The 24633-nt window shown below is 47.8% G+C and overlaps 1 protein-coding gene across 5 annotated transcripts; it reads left to right on the top strand.

The window, feature by feature from the left end:
- The first annotated feature begins 1733 nt into the window (after positions 1-1733).
- Positions 1734-22270, top strand: AMMECR1L (AMMECR1 like). 5 transcript variants are annotated; one of them, XM_060302589.1, is made up of 9 exons: positions 1734-2040; positions 3551-3660; positions 11629-12073; positions 14112-14222; positions 14527-14641; positions 15297-15387; positions 16627-16743; positions 16899-16995; positions 18684-22270. In XM_060302589.1, exons 3-9 carry the CDS (start codon positions 11667-11669, stop codon positions 18793-18795), a joined length of 1050 nt encoding a protein of 349 aa, XP_060158572.1. In that variant the 5' UTR covers positions 1734-2040; positions 3551-3660; positions 11629-11666; the 3' UTR covers positions 18796-22270. The 5 variants fall into 5 exon arrangements, with proteins under 5 accessions (XP_060158572.1, XP_060158569.1, XP_060158570.1 ...); XM_060302586.1 differs by lacking the exon at positions 16627-16743 and adding an exon at positions 17915-17968 and having other exon boundaries at positions 1735-2040; XM_060302587.1 differs by lacking the exon at positions 16627-16743 and adding an exon at positions 17893-17968 and having other exon boundaries at positions 1735-2040; positions 18684-18740.
- Positions 22271-24633: the final 2363 nt, after the last annotated feature.

Raw genomic sequence — 24633 nt, 5'->3', positions numbered from 1 at the left:
ACAACACAGTACCACCCTGGGAGCAGTAGCCTAAGGCCCTTTTCCAGATGCCATGTTTTAAGGCTTTGAGCTGGAAAGACCTTCACTACCTGAAATTTATTCTGATTATTTAAAGTCAGGATTTGGTCTTCTAATTCAGAAACAAACAAATGAACTCTGGCTTGCTGCCTCCTGCATTTCTGGCTCTAGGCCATGTGATCATCTAATTTGTAGTTTTTCAGGCCGACAGAGGTTAGAAACTGGCCAATGTGGGCCTCGACAGCAGATAAGCTCATCAAGACTGTGACAGGAATTATGAAGACTGCTATAGATGGCTTTAAAAAAAAGTCGACCTCCCGTTCTGCAAGGCATCATTGTCCCTTTCTTCCACTGCTGTGCTTTGCCAGGTTCTCTGTGAGTCCCAGGTCCAAGAGGCACCAATCACTCTCGGTGTTTGCTGCCTACAGGTAATTATGCTAAAAGTCTTGTAGTAGTGGATCTTATTATGCTTTAGTACATTATGCATTCCAGAGCAGAAGGTTTTTGCTGGAAAGCTTCACTGTTAGATACGATTTGCATTTTTTACTAGGTACTTTTCTTTGCTCCTTGAAGACAAACACGTTAAGGATTCCTTTGTGCATAAACAAAACTGTGGGGTTGAGTGTGTGTTCTTAACAAGACTGGCAATACTTTAAAATAGGGCATGCCTTTACTGCAGGGGCTAAACGGTTTGTTTGGAGTGGTTAGGGTGAGGGAGCAGGGCAGAAATAAAAGACTTTTAGGGCAAATCCATCTGTAATTAAAATAAAAACGTTAAGTCGTCAAATCAAATAGCAAGGATTTGAAAGTACAATGATTTACTCCTAATTTTTAAAAACTGAGTTTTTTTGTAGTGCTCTGTTTGAGGCTCTTGCCCTGCTATAGTGCTGAGGAATGTGTTTAGTCGACCTATTGAATTAAGCCTGTACTCTGGGTAATTGCACCTGAGTCGTCTCCAGGCTGGGGACGCACAGGGTCAGGTCAGAGAGGTGGGCTCCTGGCACCACCCGGGTGTAGTTTGCCCCTTCCCGTCCACGAGGAGGCTAGCCTGGAGGCCGAGCCTGGAACACCTCCCCGCAGGCCTGGCCGGAGCCAGTGGGTCAGCTGCATTTAAAGCTGGTCTGAGCTGCGCCTTCCTGGCTGCTTTCGAAGGCTGCGGCCCGGTCGGGGGAAGCGACGCGAGCGTGAGCGCTCGGGAAGAAAAGCCGTGGGCAGGTGAGTGTTGGGTCCTAACGCGGGAGAGGGCGGAGCAGCGAGGCCGGGACACCCCGGCTGACGTCCCCAACCGGCACCTGGGCCGCGTCGCGGACAATGCCGCCCGGCCGGCCACACTACAACTCCCGGCGCGCTCTGCGCTCGCTCGCAGAAGCCAAGGCGGCCCGGCGTGCACTGCGCCGGCCGGCCTGACAGCCGGGCGCTTCGCTCGGCCCGCTCAGTGACCTGGGTCGGGGGAGAAACCAGCTGGCCAGCCTCCTCTCGGCGCCTCACCGCCTCGCCTTCTTTATTCCAACTGCCGGGGACTCGGCCCGAAGACTGGGAAGCAGCCTCCTAAATACAATCCCGTAGAGTCGGCGCCAGCCAATAAAGTGCGCGGAGTCAGGCCACGTGACAATAGCGGGGTGGTGCTCCGATGGCTCCCTAATCTCTATGGTTTTGGCGACTCGCTAGAGGGCGTGTGGACCACTGGAGGACTCCCTACATTCTTCCTCCATTACCTCACTGCCTCCGGTGGCTGCTGGGATACCGGAAGACTCGGGTCCCGGCTCGGCTCAGTCCTCCAGCTGCCCCGGGGAATACCTTTAGCAATTCTTTCCTACCGCTACCGCCGCCCCGCCGCTTCCTCCTCCGCCCGCCCCCCGCCGGCCTTCTTGGCCCCGCCCCGTCCGCGCCGCGCGTCTGGCCCGCCCGCGGCCCGCTTCTCTCGGGAGCCCCCACCCAGGTGCATGGCTCCATGAAGCAGGAGGAGGAGGCAGAGCGCGAGAGGTTCCGTCTGCCCCGGCTGCGTCTGGGCCAGGAGGAAAGGTGGGAAACTCGGTCCGCGCCGCTCCCTCCTCCCCCGTGCCCGCCGGGCCGGCCTCCCTCCAGCTGCCGCCGTGCGCGCCGGGCCTCCTCACCCCGGGGCGACCGGAGGGGCCGGGGAGCGGATCCCCCCCGGGTTCGGGAAGAGGGTCCCGGGACAGCGTTGGGGGGAGCTCCCGGGCGGCGGTGAAAGGAGGCGGCAGGCGGGGCCTGCGGGCCGCGTGTGCCCGCCGGGAGCAGGGGGGGTCAGGAGGCGTGCTGGGGAGGGGGGTGGGCGGACGCCCCTGCCCCCGGGCCGCGAGGCGAGGCCGGGCGAGGCTCCAGCTCCTTTCTGCACTCCCTCCAGGAAGCAGTCTCGGGTCGTGTAAAGTTTGGTGGTCTCCGGCGCCGCCTGGCGGCCCTCGCCCCCAGTCCCACCGCCCCCTCCCCCGCCCGACGTCTGGATTCCACCCCCGCGGCTCGGCCCTCGCTGCCCTACCAGTCGCTGGCTCGTCCCACCACTACTCCCGGCGCCGCACGCTTTCCTTCCACCCCCTTTTCCTTACCATTCACCTTTCTTTCTGCCTGTTTGGTCCCTCCCCACTCTGGCCTCTCCTCTCCCCACTGTATCTCGCCCTTTCCTTGCTGAACTCTCTTTCACACGCACGCTTTCGCCTCTTCTTCTCTTTCTTCCCAACTCCACCCTCATTCTGTCCTTCCTTATCCACCCAGAGTCCCCGTTTTCATCATCCCTCCACCTGACACTCTTGTGGGTTTTATGCCTCCCTCCTTCCCAGGCTGTGAGCTTTGCCCTTCATTCCTCGCCCTCCTCCATCCCCTGTCCTGATCTGAACTCCTCACTTTGCCACACTCCCTCACCCTTATCCCTCTGGGCCTATCCTCTTTCACTGTCCTCTCCTAGGATAGAGTGGGTGGGGCCTGGAGTCTCCTGTTTACATCTTTGGGAATAACTCACATCTCTACTTCTGGGGGGGGGGAGAGTTGGTGAAGAGATTACGAAGAGATTTATGCCAGCCGAAGAGTATGATGGGTGACTCTTACCTACAGTTAACATCTCCACCTGGGATAACAAGATGGCCTGGCCTCAGGACCCTGGCATGCTGTCCAGTAATCTTTCAGCACCATCTTTGCAGAGGATTTGGGAATCTGTTTGTATTCTGAAGCCAGTGGAGAACCTTGAAATGGTGTATCTTGGCCTGAGAACAAGTTTTGGTCTAAATTAGTGGTAGAGGAAGTTTTAATGTGTGTTAATGTTCAGGTTCAATAAAACCTTTGATCCCCCCGTCCACCCTTCTTGGTGACGGCACCAGGGATGAGATGATTTTGTGCATGGGGTTGCCCTTGCTGCCTTATATTTAGATTTTGAAATGTTTTGAATTAAAGAAAGCCTGTTCCTTAGCTTTTTTTTTCTTTCTAGAAATTGCTCTGTTGAGTTGTAGTTTTTCAGAAACCATCTCTTACCCCGGCACTGCCTTGATTTTGTTCATTCACTGCACCTGCATTTCCATCTTAGGTACAGGAAGAAGGAATGGAATCGGAAGGAAGAAAATTCATTTCAGAGACAAAATAGCTCCCCTCCTCTGTTATAGCTGTTCCCCTGGCAATACAAACTTTCTGCTTTCAGTGAGTATTACCTTGGACATACTTAGACTAGAATTTTGTTGCTTTTGCTCTCTTTTCGTTTTAGGCCTGTGCTAGGACTTTAGGATGTAGGTTTACTTTGTTCGCTTCTGTTATTCTGCTTCCGTGAGGGTGTCCTAAAGCTGATGAATCCTTCCACTTGCTCTCTTTATATGTAAAGACAAGTTTATTTTCCATAATCCCATTAGAGTGACCTAGATGGTGGTGTAGTATTACACTTACCCTTCGCGTCTCCCACCGCTTCCCAAATTATGCATTTTTTAAAGACAAAGATCATAACTTGTAGGTTAATGCAGTTCCTGTCAAGGTCAGTTATTGGGTGTCTTCCACATGGGTATAATCTTCAGAGATTTATGGAACATTTTGCCCTGAATCTGCTAGGGTGATACTGTTTTCTTAAAAATAATTAAAAGTCTACACGTAAACCAAGTTCTGGAAAAATTTTTATTACTGCTGCGTTCCCCTCAAATGTGTTAATAACGGTATGCAAACACTTGTAAGAGAGTTTTCCAGATCGCTTCGCATCTTACTGGAGGCTCACAGCCACTCTGTGAGGAAGGCAGAGGACAAATATTTTCATTTTACGAATGAAAGAACCAAGGCCCAGAAGGATCTGGCACCCTGCCATAGCTCACAGAGTAAAGGGAGGGGATCTAAAAGGAAAACAGAGCATCTGACTCCTTGTGGTCATGTTTTTCCTTAAGCTAAGTTGACATGAAAGTGTATAGTACTGTGTATTTTTCTAAATCTGTAAATTTTAGAAGCAATTGTATAGGTAGATCTCTTTTTCGCAGGGAAAATTTTCACACAGCAAATGTTTTGGCTGTTTATGTGTGTATGATGGGCTTTCGTGTAGAAATGATTATTTGAAATGATGACCAGAATGTTTGTGGGTCTTTCATCTGTTTCTTGGAATTGTTCCATAATAAGTAGGCCAGAATTATAGCTCAGGTGCCGTTTCACTGCTCAAATAATGATTAAATTGAATTTCAGTTCAACTCTGTGTCACAAAGGAAACAGCAGCCTGTTCCCTTCTGCGTAAAGCTTGGTTTGAATAGACATCCGGAGAGTAAATAATAACAGAAGAAAATACAGAGACCTCTTTTTTCTTTGCTTTTTGCCTACCTTCCAAATCCATTTTCTATGTTATAAGGTCATGCCCGCACATAGGCTGTTTGGGGCTTCAAAAGATGACTCTCTCTCTATTTTTTCCCACCTCCAGGCTCTTCTAGATGTTTTAATCTGGTTATTGTTGGAAATCTAACTACTTTGACTCAGTAGTTCTGTTAGTACTCAATATATATCAAGGTATCTGTAATAACAACAACAAATTTAGTTTCTTTTTAGTGTATGGCTGCAAGCTTAAAAGAGGACCCTTGTAGAACAGAACTGTGCACAGCTCTCAGCCCACTATTCCTTATATCTTCTGGTGTCTCACAATGAAAAAAACAGTGGATGACTTATTAGAAGCATGTCTCTCCAAAGAGGAAAAGCATCAAGGTCATTAGAGTAATAACCCCATGTTAATAATATGATCTTTCAATGTATCTACAAAGCAGAAGTAGAGTCACGGTTGTAGAACACAAACTTATGGTTACCAGGGGAGAAGTGGGGGAGGGATAACTTGGGAGATTGGGATGGACATATACCCACTACTATATGTAAACCAGATAACTAGTAAGAACCTACTGTCTAGCACAGGGAAGTCTACTCAATACTCTGTAATGACCTATATGGGAAAAGAATCTAAAAAAAAAAAAAAGTGGATATATGTATATGTATAACTGATTCACTTTGCGCTACCTCTGAAACTAACATGACATTGTACATCAACTATACTCCAATAAAAATTTTTAAAAAATAATATCTTTGAGCCTACATGGTAGTTCTTAATAGAATTTGATTATGAGGACATTTATCCCTCTAGAAATTGTAAGAACTCAGAGCTATGTTATTTATATAACAAACCCTGCTTTTATCGGTAAAGGTAGTCCTAGTATTAGTAATAGCAGATGCTTTAATGAATAGTAGTTCTGTGCCAGAGAAGTGCTAGATGCTTTTCATGTCTTAGTGAATTGCTCACAGCTAAGCCCTCTGTGGTAGCAGGAGCCCAGGTCCACAGAGATGTGACAGCCTGCCTGAGTTTGTACCTGGTAAGTCTGATTGGGGATTTGAGCCTAGACAGTAACCCCAAAGCCTGGGCTGTGTCCTCCGAAGATGGGAGCTGCTCTGGGAAGGCACCAGCTTGTTGTTTTCAGTGGACTTAGGAGCCTTGGAAGGGACCCCTAGCAAGGGAGGAAGGCCCTCCTGTCCAGCCAGCCACGTCTGTCAGGGTGTCCTCACATCCTCCCCTCAGTACTGGTCTCCACACCTTGTTTATGTTTATAACATCAGCAATTTATGAGACATCATTTGTATTAACTCCTTTTTTTAAAATTTTTATTGGAGTATAGTTGTGTATTAACCCCTGAAATCGTAAATTGCCCTCCAGACAAATAATGCTCCCTTGGGTAGCTCTTAAAGCGCCCCATCTTTGATAAAGAAAAGAAAATTCTTTTCAAGTGCAGTTTAGAAACTAGGTGTGTCCTTTGGAAGGAAAGCCTTGAGCAACCTACAGTTAAACAGCACCTGTGGCCAAGTCTAGGACTGACCAGTTACTGTGTTTTAGCCAAGAAGCCAGCTACCACCATAAACCAAACCAAGAAGTTACTGTAGGGGATATTTGACGTGTTTTTTAGAATGAATTGTCCACGTTGGCTCTCCACCTTGCTATGAATTAAACCATTCCTTGGTTTGGGCTGAGTAGAGCTGATGTTGTGTTTTGGTTTGGTTTTGGTTTTGTTTTTTTTGGCCACACCCCAAGGCTTGCGGGATCTTAGGTCCCCGGCCAGGGCTCGAACCCAGTCCCCAGCAGTGATAGTGCCGGGTCCTAACCACTGGACCGCCAGGGAATTCCCTGAGTTGACATTGTTGATAATAATAGATACTTGTATTTTGGTCACTTTTCAGCTTCTGACACACTCAACAGTCAACACCTCACAGTGAAACAAGAGTATCTAAAAGTCAGGTTGTGCCATAAATATTCTTTTTATTAGAAAGGCTAACTTAAATGGAATTGCTGGGAGATCTGTAGATAAGGTTGTTGGTGTGTGTACCATGTGCAAGACGCTGTGTTAGGTGTTGCGAAAGAAAAAACACAGATGCGGCTCGGCCTCTGAGACCGAAGGTGTTGGTGAGTTCATGGCTGGCTGGAATTTAAGTGGCCCAGATCAACAACACACTGCTCAGCTTTCCCACAGAGGGGGCCGGAGAGGTGCCTTTGTTGTGCACCCTCGTGAAGGCCAGGACCCCTTGAATACTGCATGTCAGGTAAAGGGTGTGGTGACTTTTGCAACCCTGAGAGCAACTTTACTTCATTTGACACTTGCTAGGTTAGGCGGTCTTAAGAGGTAACACAGTGATTCCTGTTATTTCCTCCAGCTTTTTGTGGAAGTGTGGGTATTGTCTCCATCTGGTGGAAATCCAGTTTTAACTAGTTCTTTTTCATTGTTCGCTCTAAAGTGGACAGACAGTAGGAAAATGACATCACTGCCATTGGCCCTTAAAGTGGCCCTTGAGTTTAGCTTTGAAAGAGTAACCAGCTGAAGGCTCCGAAGGTCTTAGTGGTATATGTGTTTACAAAGCAAGGGTTTTTGCCTGATTCCAATTGCTTCAGATGAACCAGCTTGACAGGAGTAACGTTTATTTGCTCCTACTATGGTCAGTGTACCATTGCTGGTAGTGTTTATGAGGTTTGGGGGAAGAGTGAGAACAAATGCACACAGTCCTAGAAGAGGTAGACTGTGCCGTTGGGGTGTTTGTTTTTAGCTGGTCAGACAGCAGGTTAGTCTGCTGTACTGAAATGCTATTATTCTGAGGGATCTCACACTGTGCCCTCGGAAGCCGAGCGGTTGGAGAAATGAATGTGTCTTTGGTCATTGTAGGACAGTCCCGGGAGCCGAGTCTGGGACACTTAGCTGTGGTGAGATGCCCGCTTTGTTGGAGTGGGGTTAGAAGAGTCTCACTTTAAAGAGGAACTTGATGAAATTGATAGGTTGAGGTTGATATGGTAAGTAAAAGTACTCACTGCCAGCACCTTCAGTCTTTCCTGTCATTCACTTAACATTTGCTTGACGCTGACAGATAGGTAAAATACTGGTCCCTTTAAAAACAAACCTTAAAAATTCAGTAGGAGGTGGGGAGATGGAGTAAGTAGGCTGCATATGTTTGAAATTTTCTATAGATTTAAATTTATGGAAATTTTTTTTTTTTTGCGGTACGCGGGCCTCTCACTGCTGTGGCCTCTCCCACTGCGGAGCACAGGCTCTGGACGCGCAAGCTCAGCGGCCACGGTTCACGGGCCCAGCCGCTCCGTGGCATGCAGGATCCTCCCGGAGCAGGGCACGAACCCGCGTCCCCTGCATCAGCAGGTGGACTCTCAACCACTGCGCCACCAGGGAAGCCCTATGGAACAAATTTTTAAAGAAATGCCTTCTAATATTTTAAAGAAATGCCTTCTAATAGACGATCTTTGAGGCAGAACGTCTCTAACTCTGCCTTTGGTCACTAACTGAGAATATCTGTTGAATTGTTTGCTTAGTGGCCTCCAGAGAAAGCTCGGGCCTAAGGAACCACAAGATTTGGGTGGGTTCTACAGATTACAAATCATAGTTGGGGAGGGGGAATTGTTAAATGTATTCTCTTGGTGTCAGTTGTGATCATGCCCCACTGCAGATCGGTGATTGTACGTGATGTGTAGGCAGAACCTTCCTAGGCTTGAGCTCACCTGCCTTGGCATGGTTTGAAAATCCCTTCTATTGCTCTGTTGTAGGATGTTTCACAGTCAGGTAGCTGATAGCACCTGCAGAGAAACACCTGAGTTGCCACTATCTCATGACATTTCGCCCTTCGCTCAGGTGTGCTTTGGTGTAAGGCGAATGAGGAAAGATTTCTTTCTTTAACCTATTTTATCCCTCCTCTTTGCCTCTTTGAATTTTGGGACTCTCTAGAGGCAGGGCCTCAGGGCCCTGTTGGTGCTGTTAAAACTCTAGCTCTCGAGAGATGGTCCCTCTGCTTCATTCAACACGTGTCCTAAACCCCCTGCACACAGTTATGCACAAGGTGGAAAGTCAGGTAAGAGCTCAGAGGGCAGTGCCATCCCTTGTGGAGTCAAGGGACAATGGCGGGGTACTGATGATTGTCAGCGGGATGGCGGAGATACTGGCTTTGGGCTTAGGTTTTCTTTTTTCCCTGCTCCATTTTTGTTGGCAAGATTTTGCAAACTATTCTTTTAGTTTTTAGTATACCCTTGATTTTTTTTCTTTTTTTTTAATCATGCCCTTAGGAAGGGGACTGAATCCAATGGATATTATTGGCAGGCCTTATTCTTCTTTGTGGTTTGGTGGGAAGACCCAGGCTTTGGAGTCTTACAGATGGACTGTGGTCCAAATCCTGACTCTGCCACTTAGCGGCAGTCTGGCTTTGGGCAGATTATCTTGCTCATTAAACCTAAGTTTCCTCCTTTGTAAAATGATGGTAACGTTGTCCTCCTTGCTGAGTGGTTTTGAGGATTCAGTGAAATCCTGTTTAAAGAGCACCTGTTCGATGCTCTAAGCCCTGAGTGCCCAGCGAAGTCCTGGCCTTCCGGAAGTTTCCATCCTGGTGGGAGCAGATGATAAGCCCAGATGATAAGAGCAGCTGACTCTATGCCAGACGCTGTATGGAAGCAGCTGACACATATTAAACTCAGTTCTCCTAACAGCCCCATGAGGCACGTGCTCCTGTTATTCCCAGTTTGAGGGAACTGAGGCATAGAGAGGTTAATCCTGGAGGAATCAGGATTTGAACGCAGGCCATTTGACTCTGGAGGCAGCATTTTTTTTTTTTTTTCGTACGCGGGCCTCTCACTGTTGTGGCCTCTCCCGCTGCAGAGCACAGGCTCGGGAAGCACAGGCTCAGCGGCTCAGCGGCCATGGCTCCCAGCAGCATGTGGGATCCTCCCAGACCGGGGCACGAACCCATGTCCCCTGCATCGGCAGGCGGACTCTCAACCACTGCGTGGAGGCAGCATTTTTAACCGAGATCTTCTGCTCCCTCTCTTAAAAGTCCGAACAAGGCAGTGATACCCGTGCTCAGAAACAATCTAGTCATTGGAGGTTTTACTGCATCACGTGCGTGAGGCTTTCTCAAAAAGAAGCCCCTGTTTCAGGCCAGACATTGAAGCACGCAAGCTGTTATTCCTCTGCTAGAGACAACTTTCATCTTCCGAAGAACTGTCTTAGATACAAAAATGTGTGTTTGTTAGGGGTCAGCATATATCAAGAACATAAGCAATATTTGTGAAATTTTTGTATCTCATTCAACCTAAAGTGGCAGGTTGTTTTTGTAGAAATTACGGCATTGCAAATGGGTACGTGCATATCTAATTTGATGTAAAAGGTTGTAGAATTTACAATCAAAATACCATACAGTAGAGCAGTGCCTAAAAGGCAGTTGTGTGCTACGTGTTCAAACCACAGGGAAAGTTTTAGGTAGGGATTATATATATTTTTTTGAGTGGGAGGGCTACAACTAACAGGTAATGACTTGAGGAAAAACAAAGTGTACTTTTCTCAAGTCAGCAGAATTTTACAAACTTTGGTATTATCAACATTGAAATAACTAGGATTGCTTTTCCTGAGCCTGCTGATTACAGACACAGACAACAGAAAGGATCTTGATCATGTTATAACTATATATCTTCACCTTAGGCTTTTTAAGAAAAAGAATTTAGTGGAAAAAGATTCCTTCCTCCTCTTAATCAGTTGGGGCTCTCCGGTTTCCTGGGCCATCTGATGCCGCATTTGGTTAAGCTGATGGCTTTGCATCTGTCTGCCTTGCTATGACAGGGCAGAAATGGCTGCCTCACAAAAGGGCTGTGAAGCTTGGGTCATTTGTGTGAATAAAGGTTTCTGCTAGGTTGTAGCTTTTTTTTGAATGGGGTCTTGAAAGGACAGAAGTGTAGAACTTGGAGTGAGTTCAGAGGAGAACCAAAGAAAATGAGTAAGGCTGTGCAGGACAGCTGTGAGGACGGAAAGGTGGGAGGGGAGCCCGGTGTTAGAAAGCGTGCTCTCGTCAGAACAGCTGCTGCCTTTCATCTTCACAGAGGTCCGGGGCTAAAATTACACAGAGAAATTGAGGTTAGTGATGAGGAAAATGAGGAGAGGATGTGGTTAACGAGGAGAAGCAGGGCTTCCCTGGTGGCGCAGTGGTTGAGCGTCCGCCTGCCGATGCAGGGGACGCGGGTTCGTGCCCCGGTCCGGGAAGATCCCACATGCCGCGGAGCGGCTGGGCCCGTGAGCCACGGCCGCTGAGCCTGTGTGTCCGGAGCCTGTGCTCCACAGTGGGAGAGGCCACAGCAGTGAGAGGCCCGCGTACCGCAAAAAAAAAAAAACAAGGAAAAGCATGAAAGTTCCTCTGGGGTTCTTTAAAAATAGGGTGGTTCAGTTTGGAGCCTCTAAAAAGGTAGAGAAAGCGTCCTGATGAGGCACCTGACAGGTCAAGTGCAGTCTTCCAGTCGGTTTTGAAGCGTCCCCATTCAGCTGCACGCTGGCTGCCACCCCACCCTTCTTTCTGCCCAGGGAGTCCTGGGCAAGAGGGAGCTGCTTGTGGCCTGCCTCCGTCCGTGGCGATGATAACCTTTATGGAAAATGGAAAACAGCTCCCCCTGAGGAAGAGGTTAGGCGCCTTCGGTCTGGAACTCAGGGTCTCTTCTAGCCCACTGGTCTGCCACCCTTTGCAACCAATGTGACCTGGGCAAGAAAGAATTTGATGGCTCCTACCCTCTCCATGGAGACCCTTTCTCTTTGAATTTTGTGTTCTCCTTGCGGCTAACCATTTGAGTTAATGCTTGCATGTTCTCTTCTGGGTTAGGGTTCCGCAGCATTCCAGACCTCAAGCACTGGTTCAGGATGGGAAAAAGACGCTGCGTCCCCCCACTGGAGCCCAAGCTGGCAGCAGGCTGTTGTGGGGTTAAGAAGCCTAAGCTGTCTGCAGGTGGGACGCACGGTCACGGGAGCCAGTCCACAGCCGTCCCCGGCTCCAGCGCGGGGCCTCTTCAGAACCACCAGCATGTGGACGGCGGCGGTGGTCGCGAGAACGTGTCGGACTTAACTCTGGGACCTGGAAACCCTCCCATTACACGGATGAACCCCGCATCGGGAGCGCTGAGCCCTCTCCCCAGGCCCAATGGAACTGCCAGCACCACCAAGAATCTGGTGGTGACCGCAGAGATGTGCTGCTACTGCTTCGACGTCCTCTACTGTCACCTCTACGGCTTCCCACAGCCACGCCTTCCTAGATTCACCAATGACCCCTAGTGAGTAAAGCGGTCGCGTGTCGGGGATGGTGAGAAAGGCATGACGCCTCTGTCGGGGGCATTCTCTTGAGAGAGTCTGCTACTTACAAAAAGCTTAACATGATTTGGGCAAAGGTTGTTGGGAATAGGATGATGAGAAACGTGCAGCCAATGTCTAGAACACTCACTGGGCTCAGTAATGGAAGGGCACTAGGCTGTGTTTGCAGGAGTGGTTGGCTTGTCAAAGTAATGTTCCGGGAATCAGGAGGGTTTCGTTCTTGGTCTTCTGTTGGTTCAAATGGCAGTGGGTAGGTCATTTAACCTCTCACGTGGAGAAGTCACACCATCACACCATTGTGGACCCGAGCACCGTTGAAGCCCAAGTGACCTGCCAGTGTCTGGGTGCCAGGTGGGAGACTAGGAGCTCATTTAGTGGGAGCTGAGATGCTCTTAACAAGGGTCCCCTCACTTGGTTCATTGTCAGTCCCATGGGGCTGCCGGCACCCCACCAGGAATGTCAGAATTTGCTTTACTGTTTTTAGTTCAACACTCTGTTATTTGTCCCAAGTCCCCTCGAGGTGTCAATGACTTTAATAAGGAATGTGTGTAAAGGGTAAAGTCAAGTGAAGATGCTCATGCCAATGCTTTCTTTCTCAATTGGAAGCAGCTTTGAGGTGGCTTTAAAGAGCACTGCTGCTTTTTTATTTTTATTTTTTTAGGAGATGCTTTTAGAGCATTCACTGACTGATCATCATTCCTCGACTGTTAATGCCATACTGAGGCGGTGCATAGCCCCACTGGGCAGGGAATGGAGGAGTATGAAGAAACAGTCCTTGCTCTCGGAAGACTTGAGTTGGCAGATCACACACAGAAGCTAAATAGTGTTCACACACCGTCTGGGCAGAGGTGGAGAGGAAGTTACTCCTGTGATTGTGTCAGAGGAGAAGAAATGCAGAGAAAATGTGCTCACTCTTTAGGGAAGTATTGCCGTGCGATACCGTGAACAGAAAAATCCGGACTGAGTCGGTGGAGAGGCTAAGCCTTGATCTGAGTGGGGTCAGGTGTGTCCCTTGCAGGAGAGGGACGTGGGTTTGGAAGAGTAGGTGGTGGCCGCAGCAGTGTAGGGTGTGGAGACAGTGGAATTCTTGAAGGGTTTTTGAGCAGGTTTTGGAACATTAACTTTGGCTGGTGGTGTTCAGGTGTTTTCCTGGAAGGAAAAGATGGGTAGGTGGGAGATCCTGCTTTGTAATAATGATCAAAGTTAGATAACTTAAAAAATTTAAGTTGCTTTTGAGAAGTGTTAACTCAAGAATCAAAGAGGTAAGGGCATAGGAATATGGAGGAATTTCAGGAAGAGGGGACAGCCCTGTAACCTCTGCCTAAAACATCTGTCAGCGTCAATCGGATGTAGCCTAATGCAGCATGACTTGGGCCTAGAAAGTGGTTAACTTCTGCTAAGAATAAGCTTTTTATTTTATCTTAGCGGCGCCACTTGGCTTGCAGGATCCTCGTTTCCCCACCAGGGATCGGACCCGAGCCCTCGGCAGTGAAAGCGCAGAGTCCTAACCCCTGGACTGCCGCGGAATTCCCCGAGAACAAGCTTTCTTGAGGAGACTTTTTCTTTTTTTCTGGAATTTATGAGCAGGAGAGGCAGAAATAATGATGGGCACGATGTGGGGTTGAGCGGAGAAGGTGTGCAGGCCCCGTGTGTCTTCATGAAGGTGGAACTGGGAGCATAGACACCTGAAAAGAGAGTAAACAAGAGGAGAAAGACATGGAGAACTAGAAGAAGAAAGAGTTGAGTCCTGGGCAGAGGAAGAAGAAAACGGCACGTCCACGTGGTGGTAGAGTGGAGTGAGGCTGTGAGCAGGGGCCTTTCTTCTCGTGCCTCGCGGCGATTTCCTCTCCATTTACACCCTGGGGCTGCGCGGCTCGGAGAGGGCAGAGAGGGCAGAGCCTTTCAGACAGCCCGCTCAGGAAACCATCCTTGAGGGGAAGATGAACGGGGATGGAGCCGAGGCTTTCTTCTTCCCTGATTGATGTGTGCTTGCTCTTTCAGTCCGCTCTTTGTGACGTGGAAGACGGGGCGGGACAAGCGGCTTCGTGGCTGCATTGGGACCTTCTCAGCCATGAATCTTCATTCAGGACTCAGGGAATACACGCTAACCAGGTAATGGCAACCGCACGTAAGACTGGTAGATGATTGGCAAGAATGGAAAAAAAAACTGCCTGTCTCTTCTGAGTGGTGAAGTCCGAGTGTTCTCTTTTGGCTAATCAGGAAATGTAGGGGACTTAATCCGGTGAGTCACTTCCAGTCCAAGTGCAGGCAGTTAGTGGCGTCAGGTTGTTGGCAGCATGCTCGGGCTGATGGATAGTGGATGTTTTCTGCAGAGCTCGAGAGCCATAAGCGTTCGGCACATGATGTTGGCTCCCAACCCTGGAGCAGCCTCACTTGTGTTTTCTGTCCCCTCCAGTGCACTTAAGGACAGCCGATTCCCCCCCCTGACCCGAGAGGAGCTGCCTAAGCTTTTCTGCTCTGTCTCCCTCCTTACTAACTTTGAGGATGCCGGTGATTACCTGGACTGGGAGGTGAGAGCAGCCGCATTTGGAACTCTGCGTCTCTCGTTGCATTTGGGTTCGGGTTAGTACATGGTAACGTGTCTCCTTCATTGAGCGAGGGTCTGAGGATGTGAAAGCTGAGCTTGGGAGGAATTGCAGGCAACTTGGGTGACAGAAAAGGTGCTGCAGTATCAGAAGTAGGAAGAAATGGGAAGGCTTTCTTCTCCCATTCTTCCCAGTCTACTCTGTTGTACATCCTTTTCCCATGTCTAATAAGAAATAGGAATGGGGATAAAGGAGAACATTCCTGATTCTTTGTGGTAAGCCCTTATCAGGAGCCATGTGTGCAGAGTCAGGGGCCCAGATCAAAACCCTGTGGCACGTTCTCTTAATGGAGTAGATTAAAGGTGGAATATTCAAGATCTTTGGATGAACTGCTGAGAGAATTTATTTCTGTAGCCTCCATACTCTCAGAGAGGTGGCTGCACGTAGACTCTCACTTCCCCTAAAGCAGCAGTTTCTTTGGCTTCCATGCCTGAGAGAGAGAGTAAGTCATGAAAGGCAAGAGCCTCCCCTTTTCTCAGCCCTGGGTCAAGCTGGTCAGGGGCAGTGTTGATTTATATGAGGATAATTGAAGTTCCACTAGAGTGAGTAAATGCCATTTACCGGTTGTGTGTTTTTGTAGGTTGGGGTCCATGGGATTCGAATTGAATTCGTCAATGAAAAAGGCGTCAAACGTACAGCCACATATTTACCTGAGGTTGCAAAGGAACAAGGTGAGTTGGACACATGGAATTTCCGTGAATGATACAGTTCACAGTGCTGCCAAGTAAAGGGCAGGAGAGTGGAGTGTGTTGCCTTTCAGCCTAACTGTAACTAAGGATGAGTGCCTTTCTTCCTCTCCCCATATCTGTCAAGTTCTTAAAGAACGAGAAACTCCCCCAAAGATGTAGGAGCTGGGAAGAGAAGAGGGGTAAAGACTTCCCACGCCCAGCTGCTCGTTTCACGTACTTTCAGTGAGTAGTGGTATTTCTTGGCCCCCAAAACTGCAGTGGTTAACTGTAGGGAAATTCCAGCAGTCAACTTGGTCACATTCTGGAGTTCATTGTAAAGGGAGGTTGCCCGTATTAGTGGGTTTTGACCTTCTGGTCGTGAGCTACTACACAGTGTGATAATTGGAAGAATGCAGAACATAATCTCTCCTGTGTTTTGAAAGAACTCAGTAGCTACTTAGCTCTTACAGTGGGACATGAAAGGTAGGAAATGGGTCAGGCAGGTTTTCTCTTTCAAAGCATAGTTAGAAGAATACCTTAAAATGCTGCTCGTGCAGTCTGGTGTATGACCCAGTTTTCTTTCTTTCTTGGAACTGGTCTGTGTTTTGAAAATAATATGTATCTGTTAGGTGTGAACCTGGAATAGAGAAAAATATCCGGTTCAGTGTATCAGCGAACTGATGTTGTGGAGAGGGCTTGCCTTGTTGGTTCCCGTCGTCGTTGTGTTTAAACTGTTTCAAAAGCAGTGAGGATACGACATAAAAAGGAGGAAGCCTTTTAACCGCTTCATTGAGATCCTAAATCTGGCATTTCTGTCCAAGGAGGCACACCAGGAGTTACTTCCTGAGAGTGAGATGTGGTGATAATATAGGTAAATAAGCAAGCACTTTTGCCATTTGAAAACTGGTTGGGAAAATTTAAAAATCAAGGCACCTACTGCAGTAATTTAGGGGGTTCTCTTTGGTTTTCAGTTTGATATATTTGGTTATATCTGTTGAAAATGTTTCAAGAACAACACAGCAGTAGATGTGTAAACACCTTCGCAGCCTTCCTAAAGGAATAGTTTCCTTCCTGCTGTCAAGTCTCTGTAGTAGAAAACGACTCCTAGAAATCATCGAAACGAAGGAAGGCCACACGAAGGAATACAAGCGCAGAGTATGAATTCTCTCTTCTCCCAGAACAGCCCTGGTTACAGCACTAGGCCTACAGGCTGGTCTACGCTGGGACCATGTTTGCTGCTAGATAGTTATACTGGGATCATATCTGACAGGAAAGACTCAGAAGCAGGGGGCCTGGGGACAGCCATTAGTGACGTGTGTCGGGCGTCATCTCACATCTCGGATTCTCCCTGGACTGCCAGTGAGGCAGACGGGGCTCCAGGGACGTGGGGCAGTGCCCAGGCTTGCTCCGCCCGCAGCAGACCGGGCTGCTTCTGTTCTGTCACTGTGGTGTCAGAGCACGGCCCGTTCTTGTGTCGCTGTGCGCTGACCTCGGTGTGCCTGCCTTCTCCTCAGACTGGGATCAGATCCAGACGATAGACTCCTTGCTCAGGAAAGGTGGCTTTAAGGCTCCCATTACCAGTGAATTCAGAAAAACCATCAAACTCACCAGGTAAGCCACTGTCTTATTTTCCTTGTCATTTTAATTCACTTGGGGTTGGATGGAGGATACTTTTGACAGACAGGGGAAGAGAAAAATTTTCTCTGTTAATGTCTCTAAACCGAAGACGTATGGGTGAGGTGGAAGCTCTGAGGAAGCAGTGGCAGCAAAGGCAGAGACTCCCCAGCATCCTGGGCATGTCCACGGCTAAGCTGCCAGCACAGTGGGAGCAGAGTAGCCGCTAAGCAGGTCGTGGGTGTCTTTGTCAGACCCACTTGCTGGGAGGCTGAGCGGGAAGGCTGAAGGCAGGAGAAAAGGCTCTCAGTACAGAAGTCCAGGGTCAGTTGAAGTCATCACATGTAGTCAGGTGGCCTGTTGATGGAATAGTTCCAAGGAAACGCCCCTGCCTGTTTGCGGCTAATACTTCTACGGGGAGGCTGCCTAGTGTAGGAAAATATGCATGGACTGGACTCTGAGTCCCAGCTCCACCACTTCCTAGCTGTGTGACCTGGGCCAGTTTTTCCACCTCTCAGAGCAGAAAAAAAAAATGTCCTGTCTGCAAGAGGTGAATGATAATGCCTTGGGGTCGTTTCAGGGTGTGGTAAGGTAATGTATGAAGAAGTGCTAGTCCAGGGCCAGGCAACATTGTAGTAGGTGGTCAGTAGATGTCAGTCCTCTTCCCATCCCTACTGAACTCGGAAACACTGAAAGGTTTAGCTTCTGTGGGGTTTCTGTGGACCTCCGTTGGCCCGTTCATCTGTGAAATGCTGAATAATCAATATCGTAACCTCACAGGTCTATCTGGAAGATAACCCCGTGTTTTTGAAATGCTTTGGATTCCAAAAAAAAGAAAAATCTTCAAATACAAAGCATTATTATTATCATTATTATTATAATTTATTTGAACAGCCATTTCCCTGTCAAAATTCAGGAATAATCACCTTGCAGTGGAGGAGTGATTACAGTGGGGAAGAGATGGCTCTGGGTAAGGATTGTCACACCCAGCTCCTGTGGTCTGTAGTAGGCTCCATAGGTTTGTAACACCCCATGCTTCGCATCCCGACTCATGGCTCTTTCCAGAGCAAGGCCAAAGTGCTATGAATTCTGTTCTGATGACCCTGTGATATGATATGGCATATTCATCTGGAAAGTGAGACCCATCCTCTATAGCCCCAGGATCTTTTAACCTGCTTCGTCAGAATTTGACCCAGAATTAGGTATCTGTGCCCCTTTTAGTTTATAAATAACTTGTTTGTTGCTTTTCTGCAAGTGGAGGTTGCATTTCTGTCAAATTTATCACATTTTAACCTGAAAGTAGATATGCGTTTTACACTGGGCATTGGTGCAGCCATCTTCCAGTCTGCTACCCATGTAATTTGACCTTGAAATTCTTCACTCAGACCCTAGTAGCAGATTGCTTAAGAGCAGCCTGGTGATAAGCATATGAAGTGTTTAAAGGTGGGATGTGCAGAAAACAGATTCTCAGGGGTGAATTGTGAGTGTGCTTTTCCATCTCGTTCATTTGTAATAACAACACTGTTCTCTTGTGCTGTCGTCTTTCATTCTCTGTAAGTAAGATTGCTCTTGGTCTTCCATTTTATTCTTTCAAAATGTGGAATAAGCTTTTGGTTTTCTCTGCCGCGTGACTACAAAATGAAGTATCTGGGGTTCCTAATACCCTTTCCTGTTTCCTTACACAGGTACCGAAGTGAGAAGGTGACAATCAGTTATGCAGAATATATTGCTTCTCGACAGCACTGTTTCCAGAATGGCGCTCTTCATGCCCCGCCCCTCTACAATCATTACTCCTGACACACGGCTGCATGACCAGTCCCACCCCCCCGTGGCCACCAATGGCTATGACATCATTGGAGCAGATGCCTCCTCTTCCTGGTCCAGTTACTTTTATTACTGCACCATTTTATGATGCTAGCTTCCGTTGCCAAGTCTGCCTCCAGCTGACTGAGGGGGGCGGGGTTACATCGAATGAAACAGAACTTGAGGGGCCCAAGCCTTATCTCAGCCTTTCCTCAGTATGGGGTTCCGTTGGATTGGGGCTCCTCCATGACTAGTGAGAATTCCGTGTGGGTTCAGAAGACCTTGGCTGCAGGTGCCGCTGGTGATTTGCTGCCTGTGTGTTGGCCACTCAGTGGAAGCTGGAATTGATGGTCCGTGAAGGCTTAGCCCACACACACCCCTGCAGCCTCCCCAGATCGAGTAGGTGTATTCCCCTGGCAGTCTGGGCAACGGAGACCAACAAGAAACGTTTTTAGGTTGTTTTAAATTCCTTTTTTTAAACTTCCAGTGTATAGCATACCACGAGTTGATCTCAACCTCCATGCTTCGTAAGTGGACGCCATGTTAGGGTCGAACGTGGGCACCATGAGTCGTTTGCGGCTCCTGGACAGAGACCCACCTCAAGATCGGAAGCCCTTTGGATGGCGTTGCAGCTCTCATTGCTCAGTTAGCCTCAAAGGTTTTAATTCTCATCCCACTATCAGTTGGATTTTTTGGCACTCTTCCTGCATTGAGTCTCCTGGTATCGAACAGAGCGCTGTGGTGTAGCCTGCAGAGGAATGGACTGGGATGCCCGCGGGAGGTCCTGACGGCATCGCTGCATGCAGTGTCGAGGGAGAGACCTCTTCCTTACCACCCGGCTACCTCACTCCTCTACTGGTGGCAGTGCCTATAGCTGGATCTGGGTTCTCAGAGGGCAGAGGTGTTCAGACAAGCACTTGGGTCGGGCTCTAGAAGGGCACGTCGGCATAGGAGAGAATCCAGGGTCTCTAAGCTGTTTTTCTGTTCCGGCAAACATCCTGAGAGACCTTTAAGCAGAGGAGTTCCTTTTTCTAGTTTGCCTGTAGAAGTGGGAAAACTGTTGCTGTTACAGTCCTTACAGGACTTTAGAACAGAGCTGTGTCATTAAACAAGGTGAATCTCTATCTTGCCTAACATGCCGGGAACCTTCACCCCACCATGGCAGAGTTCCAAATAGCTCATTTCATTCTAGGTCATTCATCCTTTCATGTGGCATATTTCCCTTTCTTGTTGTTGCTGATTCCAAATACCTGTCAGCAAGTTTCTCCTCCCTCTTGCCTATTCTTCACTCATATGGTGGCAAAGTTCATAGAAGCTGGGGACTTGGAAGACGCTTTGAAAACATGGTCACAGAGGCACTGCTGAAATGATTCACAGGAAGAGGTGGCCACTTGGAAGAAAGGACCCTACGGGTGATACACTGGTTTTCAACAACGTGTTTAGAGAACTCTCGACGCGGATTGGGTGTCAACCCAGTGAACACAATATTTTGATTTAATTTATTTTTAATGTTTATGTGGTAGTGGTGTGGCTTTCCGAAAATGGGCAGATGTTCAAGTCAAAGGGTCTTTGGGGTTTGCTTCTGCCAGGAACGGGGGAGGGGGAGCAGAGGCACAATCTGAGGAACGACACACGTGCCATTCTAGGCACAGTTGTCTCGTTTCTTGAAGAGATGGGTAAGGGTGAGCAGGTGAGCTCGGCACAGTCCTCTGCTGTTGGCGAGGGTGTGGAACGGGCAAGGGAAGCGCCGGCTGACGTCTGGATGCGCTGGCTGGGCTGCTGCACGCCGCCGCCTTTCCCTCGCGGTGTTCGTGAAAACAGGCTCCCAAAGAGGAAGGGGTTGTTTCGTGATTTCCTGCTGCTGAGAATAATAAATGTCTTGTTGCAAATAAATGTGACGGCAGTTACTCTTAGGTGCCATGGATCGATGTCAGGGTGGTCAGCAGCTCTGGACTAAACCGCCCACCTCCAATTTGTACAACAGTATTGATACATAGGGCTACACTCATTCCTGTTCAAGTCTTCTATGTTGAAAGTTGTGTTTAATTTCTAAAGTTTAAAAAAAGCAAAAAAAATGGTGCTAAACTTTCACCCCTGAGCACGCTCAGTGAGACTGGTCATGCAAGCATTTTCAGTGCCATGCTCTTTCAAGCCTATTTTTTCTCGTAGAAATGTTGCCCTATTTGTCTTCCCCAACGTATAGTATGTTTTTTTTTATTTTATTGAGGGTGGGGTAGGATACCTGCCATTTAAGAAAATGAACAGAAGATTTTAAAACCCAGGAAATGGGGGGGGGGAAATAGCAGTGCACAAGAATCGGGCTCCTGAAGCCCAGCACCACACTGACGAGGGCTCCGTGGGCTCTCTCCACTTTCTGGAGTGAAGAAGCCTGACTCCCTGCACATTCCCTCACGCCCCCATCCAAGCCCAGCAGTGGAGATGCTCGAGGTCCTCTTGCCTTGGCGAGGGGACTCAGGAGTCGACCGAGGAAAACTGTTTGGCCCCGTGAGGAATGGCACTGTCAGTGTCTGTCCCGAATGGAGCCTAGTCAGGAAGTGGTCTGGAAGTATACGGTCAAGGTCACCTCCTGAAGATGTATGGCAGGTGGCTCTCAGGAAAAATACTAAGTCTGGATCATCCACGTGGCAGCTTTGCGTAGGGAGATGACAGCTCCGAACTGGAACTGACCTGCCTTCCACGTGCTTGACCACAGCAGTGATGAGGGCGGCCAGTCCACGTAGTGGGAGTGGTGGGTTTGAAGAGAAGGGAAGGTTTTTCTGCTCGGTGTTTCCTTTGTCCTTGGGCTGCTCAAGCTGAACAGTAACCACTGTTTTCAAGGAACCAGCTCCACCTTGGCTGGTTTGGTTCGGAGTTCGTTTCATCCCTAGCTGTGAGTGCCTTTTGGTCTGGAAGGTTGGCTTGTCTCATAATACCCACAGCTAGGACATTCTCTGTAATTTCGAATTGTCCTTGTTCTCCATTAACTAAAAGAGAATGTCTGATCACTAGAGTTCGTCGGTGTTGGATTGTTTCCACTGTGAGGTTCTTAAACTTTTTCGCTTCATGATATTAAAAAGCAACTCATGTTAGAGACCCTTTCAACATGAAAGGTTTGTAGTTGAGACATTACATATATTTTATTGTTTATAATAAATATCATCTGTACAAAAGTCCTGGGTGTTAATTTTAATATTTGCACAAGATCTGTTTTCCGTGATATGTTAACACCTACAATTTCACTAACTGTTGATGTTATTTTCTATTGAGATTCGGGAGCCTAGGGAGCTATTTGTTCTTTTTGTTTATTTTCATTCTTATTTCCCTGAAGCAAGAGACTTTGTATGGCCTTCAGTGCAAAGACTTTAGACCAATTCTTTGTATTACACTTGGTTGCCTCTTGGCTATATAACTTCTGAGTGCAAATCATTGAACTCTTTAACAAAGTATTGTAGAGAATAAATCATAATGGGTAAAAATTGTTCTTTGTCTTGCCTCTTTTTTTTTTTTGAATAGTAGTAATAGTCATTTAAAAAATTTTTTTTAATTTTATTTATTTTTGGCTGCATTGGGTCTTCATTGCTGCGCGAGGGCTTTTCTCTAGTTGCAGCACGCGGGCTTCTCATTGCGGTGGCTTCTCCCGTTGTGGAGCACAGGCTCCAGGAGCGTGGGCCTCAGCACTTGTGGACGCGGGCTCCAGAGCGCAGGCTCAGTAGTTGTGGCGCCCAGGCTTAGTTGCTCCGCGGCACGTGGGATCCCCCCGGACCAGGGCTGGAACCCGTGTCCCCTGCACTGGCAGGCAGAGTCCCAACCACTGTGCCACCAGGGAAGCCCCTAGTCATTTTATTTTTAAAGACAGCCAACCAGATCATATTTATTCAGCCTGCATGTTTTTGTGTGGTGTTCATGATACCCAATAACCTTGCACTTTTATTTATTTTTTTTTATGTAATGCCATTACATAAAAATGCCATTGGGTTTTTTGAGCCAACTTTTCTGAACTAAGGTTTGTGAACCCTTTAAAATTCGGATCTTTCTAGAAAGAAGGTTCATAGTTCTCATTAGGTTCTCCAGTGAAACTGACCTTGCCCAGAAAGCTACAACCTGAACTCCGGGGTGGGGGGGATGCTCAAATTTAAGATGTCATTTGGTGAGGTTAACCCAAACAAAGACCCTGGGACTTTGGTGTGGTCTGACCTAAAGGAAAATGTTTCTTGCTTTTGGATGGCCCAGAAAGGATGAGGTGTGTTTGGAGAAAATGGCAAGGAATAATTTTTCAAACCTTACAAACATCCATATGCTGATATTGTCAGTCTTGGTTTGAATTTTTATTTGCAAGGATGTAAAAAATTTTTTTTTAACATACCCAGTTCTGAAGCCCTTAAAACTTGGCCACAGGTGTACGCTGTCAGGGTTAGATGATAATTTTGGAAATAGATCACAACAACTGGTTAAACACAGACTTTGGTAATAACTGGGGTGTGTGAGAGGAATTCTGTTCCTTCAAGAGAAATTATAGTTCTAGAGATTAGTATTCCATATTTGCAGTTACACAGCATGGAATTCCATTTTTGTTTGTTTGTTTTTGGTGGTGGTAAAATATATATAACACAAAATTTGCCATTTTAAACTCATTCTGTTGTCTGAAACGTGAACTAAGCCATGTGGTCAGAGATCGGTGGTTCTTGTGAGACTGAGGGTGGAGGAAGTGCTGTAAAGCTGCTTCCAGATCAATCTAGGGTCTGTGACCTTGGCTTGAATATCTATCTGCCTTTGAAAGGCACTCACTGGGCTGGTTGAAGAACTTGACCCTGAGCCAATAGAGTATAAAGAACCATAGTAGCTCTTGAGGAGCATAATGACCTCTTTCTCTGTATCCTTCCATATCTCTCATACCCCTTGCCACTTTCTGTCTTTTATGATGGAAGATAAGTCCAGATCTTGCATCAACTGCTCTTAGTGAGCTCCTTTTGGGGACAGCTCTAGGACTGATTCATCTTTTTAACCTCAGGGCTTTGCACTTAAGTATTTATGATGGTTTTCCTGAATGAAAATGTAGACAGACCAACCTATGAAACATCACTATGTGTTACCTGTTATTCTCCTTTCCTCTCTCTTCACCTGTTGACTTCTCTCCTGCTGTGTGTGTTGGGTATCCGGCTAGCCCTGGGGGCAGCCCATGGTAAGTCCAGTAAGTAGTAGTTGCTCTGTGAAGCCCTGTTGGATGGATAGATGAGAGAAAGGGGCCTACGCTGAGTACAGGACCATTTCCCACACCCAGCTGCTGCATGTCCCCAGACTCCTCGGGACATCGGTCCACAGCTGTAATGAACTGTGTAGGAAAGCCCTTCAAGGCGGTAATAAGCTCTAACAATACTATAGAACCTGCCATTAATTCACCGGATACATTTCTTCTGGAAATACAGATACAAGGCAAATTAACTTTGTGAAAATTATATTTTAAATCAAAGGAATACAAGTACATATTCTCGTCTGGTAATATCCTCATTCATTTACTGTTAACAGAGTTCACATGATACCTAAACGTGGTTCACTCCGGAGCCAAGTAGTGCACTGTGATTATTTCCTTCATTGTACAGCCATCTGTTTTCTCTCAGGTTGGAAACTTTTTCATTTGCTTACTTATCTTTTTCTTTTTGCGGTACGCGGGCCTCTCGCTGTTGTGGCCTCTCCTGTTGCGGAGCACAGGCTCTGGACGCACAGGCTCAGCGGCCATGGCCCACGGGCCCAGCCGCTCCGCGGCATGTGGGATCCTCCCAGACCGGGGCACGAACCCGTGTCCCCTGCATCGGCAGGCGGACTCTCAACCACTGC

This window comes from Globicephala melas, chromosome 7, assembly GCF_963455315.2.
Source record: "Globicephala melas chromosome 7, mGloMel1.2, whole genome shotgun sequence".
NCBI classification, from domain to species: Eukaryota; Metazoa; Chordata; class Mammalia; order Artiodactyla; family Delphinidae; genus Globicephala; species Globicephala melas.
Note: the sequence above shows the minus strand (reverse complement) of the source record. Positions and strands in the feature narration are given on the sequence as shown.

Bases quoted from the DNA above. Each gene is read 5' to 3' on its own strand.
- AMMECR1L (XM_060302589.1), top strand. From the start codon at position 11,667: ATGGGAAAAAGACGCTGCGTCCCCCCACTGGAGCCCAAGCTGGCAGCA. The intron at 14,642-15,296 runs GTGAGAGCAGCC...GTGTTTTTGTAG, and splicing joins GTGATTACCTGGACTGGGAG to GTTGGGGTCCATGGGATTCG. The intron at 15,388-16,626 runs GTGAGTTGGACA...GTTTGCTGCTAG, and splicing joins TGAGGTTGCAAAGGAACAAG to ATAGTTATACTGGGATCATA.